General features: G+C 54.3%; 1 protein-coding gene across 1 annotated transcript; it reads right to left on the bottom strand.

Moving 5' to 3' along the window:
- Positions 1 to 937: 937 nt before the first annotated feature.
- On the bottom strand, positions 938 to 2,322 carry LOC117847634 (abscisic acid receptor PYL4). The gene has a single exon (XM_034728874.2). It carries the CDS (start codon positions 1,924 to 1,926, stop codon positions 1,312 to 1,314), a length of 615 nt encoding a protein of 204 aa, XP_034584765.1. The 5' UTR covers positions 1,927 to 2,322; the 3' UTR covers positions 938 to 1,311.
- Between the last annotated feature and the right edge of the window lie 1,171 nt (positions 2,323 to 3,493).

Below are 3,493 nucleotides of genomic sequence, written 5' to 3'. Positions count from 1 at the left end.
TGCACACAGAGATGTGCATCTTTAAAGATTGTTTGACGTGCACGCACACGGCTGGCATGGCACCTGAGATCTCTCAGAAGTCAGAACAATGGACAAAAAATTATGTCTTGTGGGGAAGAAATGCAAAGTCAGAGGATTAGAGAACAGCAGTGGCAAGGCCAACATTTTGAGCTGATAGATATTTTTCTTGAGAGGTGGGCCTGGAATTCAAGTTGTGCCGGGAGTGTGAGGCTCTGGCAACACACTTCTAAACTTTACTATCTGTCACATCGGATGTTTAGATACTAATTAGAAGTATTAAATATAGTCTAATTACAAAACTAATTGCACAGATAGAGTCTAATTCGCGAGACGAATCTATTAAGCCTAATTAGTCCATGATTTGACAATGTGGTGCTACAGTAACCATTTGCTAATGATGGATTAATTAGGCTTAATAGATTCGTCTCGTGAATTAGTATAGGGGTTCTGCAATTAGTTTTATAATTAGCTCATGTTTAGTCCTCCTAATTAGCGTTCGAACATCCGATGTGACCCTCCTAATACCTCGTATCCAAACACCCCCTGAGTCGTAGAATGTATATAATGGGACACCATTGATGGGTTTTAACCATTCATGATTCGTTCAGTGTGTGGTGTAACTTTGTACACAACATGGAGTAGATATGTTAACAAGCAGTTCATGATGAATTCTAGCTAGTACTTCCCCAACACATAAACCGAGATTAGGATGCTTGATCAAGCCCCATGAGGTACTCCATCACGGCTCTAGTCCATGTGCCGCTGTGTGTTGTGCAACTGCATCTAATTCATCCCATGAATGAACACTTATGAACCACCTACCGGATTTCCCCCTCAGATTTCAATAGCTTTCTCTGCAGAAATTTGGCATTCAACTGCAGGAACTAGTAATAGCTAACAGCTACACATATGCAACTAAGGACAATGCTCACCAAGCAGTGATTTTACTTTATAGAACGGGGTAAATTAAGAGTACGATGATTTGATTTACCTAGGTCAAGAAGTTTTTTTGAACATTAAGGTCAAGAAGTAGCTAGACAACTAAAAGTTGTACATGTATGTGGGTAGGTGTCAAATATCAGGCAACAGCCACACAAATGATTTTTTTACTATGTGTCGCCCAAAAAGAAAAAAAAATCAAATCACGAGCTAAATCAATCTAACTGGTGAACAACGAATCCATGGATCCATCTCCCCCAACCCAATAGGGCAAAAGAGCAGGAAGAAGTCAAGAAACAACGTCCCGCAAAAAGGCCGGACCCCGGCCGGCGGCCGTTGACACGGGCATCGCTACGCCAGGGCGGCAGCGAGCTGCTCGGCGGTGCGCGCCAGCGACTGGAGGTTGCAGCGCACGATGGTGTCCACGAACGTGCGCGTCTCGTCCGCGGTGTTCCCGGGCGGCACGTCGACGACGTACGACTCGACCACCACGGTGTGGCCGGCGGCGGCCTCGTGCACGGTGGTGACCGACCGGTAGTTGGCGAGTCGGTGCTCCCCGCCGACGACCCGGAAGCTGAGCACGCGGCGCTCGTCGTCGAGGATCTCGAGCCGCTCGCGGCTGCTGGTGGCGGGGAGGCCTGACACGACGCGCACCTCCCGCACGGAGCCCACGGCGCCGCCGTCGCCGTCCACGAGACGGCAGCTCCGGATGAAGTGCTTGTACGCCTGCGGCCGGTCGAAGCGCCGCACCACCGACCAGACCGCCCCCACGGGCGCCGCGATCGCCTGCACCACCGCCGAGCAGCACTGCCCGGCGCGCGCCGCGTGCTCGTGGTGCCGCGCCACCTCCCCCGGAACCGCCGCGCACGACGGCCCGTGCGACGCCGCCTTCCCCACTCCTCCTCCGCCGCAGCCAGTGATCCGGCTGTGCTGCTGCGGCGACGGCCTCGGAGCCGTGTACGGCATTGCTGCTGCTTGCTTGCCTGCTCCTCTATGTACCCCTACTCCACCTCAAGGTTCTTGATTTTTCCTCACGGGAGATTCGCAAGAGGGGAGCCGAGACCGGGAGAGAGAGAGAGCTGGTAGAGCCGGAGGAGAGAGGCGGGCGGTTATATACCTGGGACGAACAAGTGGGTGGTGGCGGTCATGGTCACTCCTCCTCGCAACTTGCCACGGCACACGCACAAGCAGGCGGCACTAGTTGCCATTCCTTACTGTGGCCTCAGCAAGTTGCGGGGACTAGTTTTAGGGTCAGTTGGGGGGAGTTGTTGCCTCGCCGATAGTTTTCTCGGGAGAAAGATGGCGGTTTGGCTTCCCGGGCTCGAGCCTTCCAATGGGTGGTGGGCGTGGAGGGAAAGCTGGCCGGGTTGGGGTGGTTGGTTGGGGCAAGGCCGCAAGGGGGGCAGCGCGGGGGGGCCAATTGGGAGGGTCAAATTAGAATTGGGGGAGAGGAAAGCGACGCGCATGCCCATTGGCGAGCGAATAAAGAAGATCGCGGGGGGATCGATTTATTCGTTGTTAAGGTTGGTTGATCTTGTTTATGAGCCAACTTGTGGGAGTAGATGTAACAATCAATCGATCTAATTGCCATTCGCCAAGGAATTCGAGTATATACTTACATATTATATTTATATATAACGTGCCAAAAGGCTCTGTGAAATTGTGAAAAGAACTATGACAAGAGGGGGATAAAAGTTAGTTGGCGCCTTGGCGGGTTATCTAGAATGACGGACCGGGTCGAGCTCGGCGTGTCGATCGATCAGTCAGTCCGGCTCCGGCCACTTGTTGCGCGGCGGGAGGAGGCGACGGTAATGCTCGTCGTTTTTTTGCGCTGGTGGTGATGGCTTCTTCGTTGGTTGGTGTGGCATGGAGTATGGTGCGGCCGGCACCGAGAGCGAGTGATCCATGATACCCATCCGTGCGGTTGTACTCGTCGCGTCCCGTGTCCCGCACCGGCACTCACTACTGGCGCCTCGCTGGGCAAATACCTCGCCCTGTCTCCGCGATCGACCTGTCTCGACGAACTCGCACGATCGAAGTGGTCGAATGGGAGAGCGGGTAGCGAGGAAGAACGTCGAAGCCCTGTCCTGGCTGGACAGCAACCGACCACCGCCTGTTCCATCGTGTTGTCGCCGTAGCTTCTTCTTCGGTTTCGGTGGTGGTGATTGGTGAGAAGAAGGCTTCGGCCACGGGCCCCCCGAGAACGCCAGGACGTTCCATCTGACTGAACGGGGCCGGGCGTGTATCTGATCCGATCTGGTCTGGTGAAACCGAGCCAGATACTGCTACGATTTGTCCGTTTCACAGACGTCAGAATGCACTCGGGGCCCCGGGGGTTTTGCTTCGCCTACCGTCTGCCCGTGCGGTCGTGCCTCTGGCCCACTGGCCTATGGGACTCTGGGCCTCGATGTGCTTCAGCTCATGACTCGGCACGTGAGGATCCCAACTCTGCTATCGTGCGTTCATGGCTTCGTGCCATCGTTCGGATATCTGAACTAGTGGTTGGGGCGCGCACTTGCGCGCCGCTGTCATT

This window comes from Setaria viridis, chromosome 3 (genome assembly GCF_005286985.2).
Source record: "Setaria viridis chromosome 3, Setaria_viridis_v4.0, whole genome shotgun sequence".
NCBI classification, from domain to species: domain Eukaryota; kingdom Viridiplantae; phylum Streptophyta; class Magnoliopsida; order Poales; family Poaceae; genus Setaria; species Setaria viridis.
This window is presented reverse-complemented; position numbering and strand designations above follow the sequence as displayed.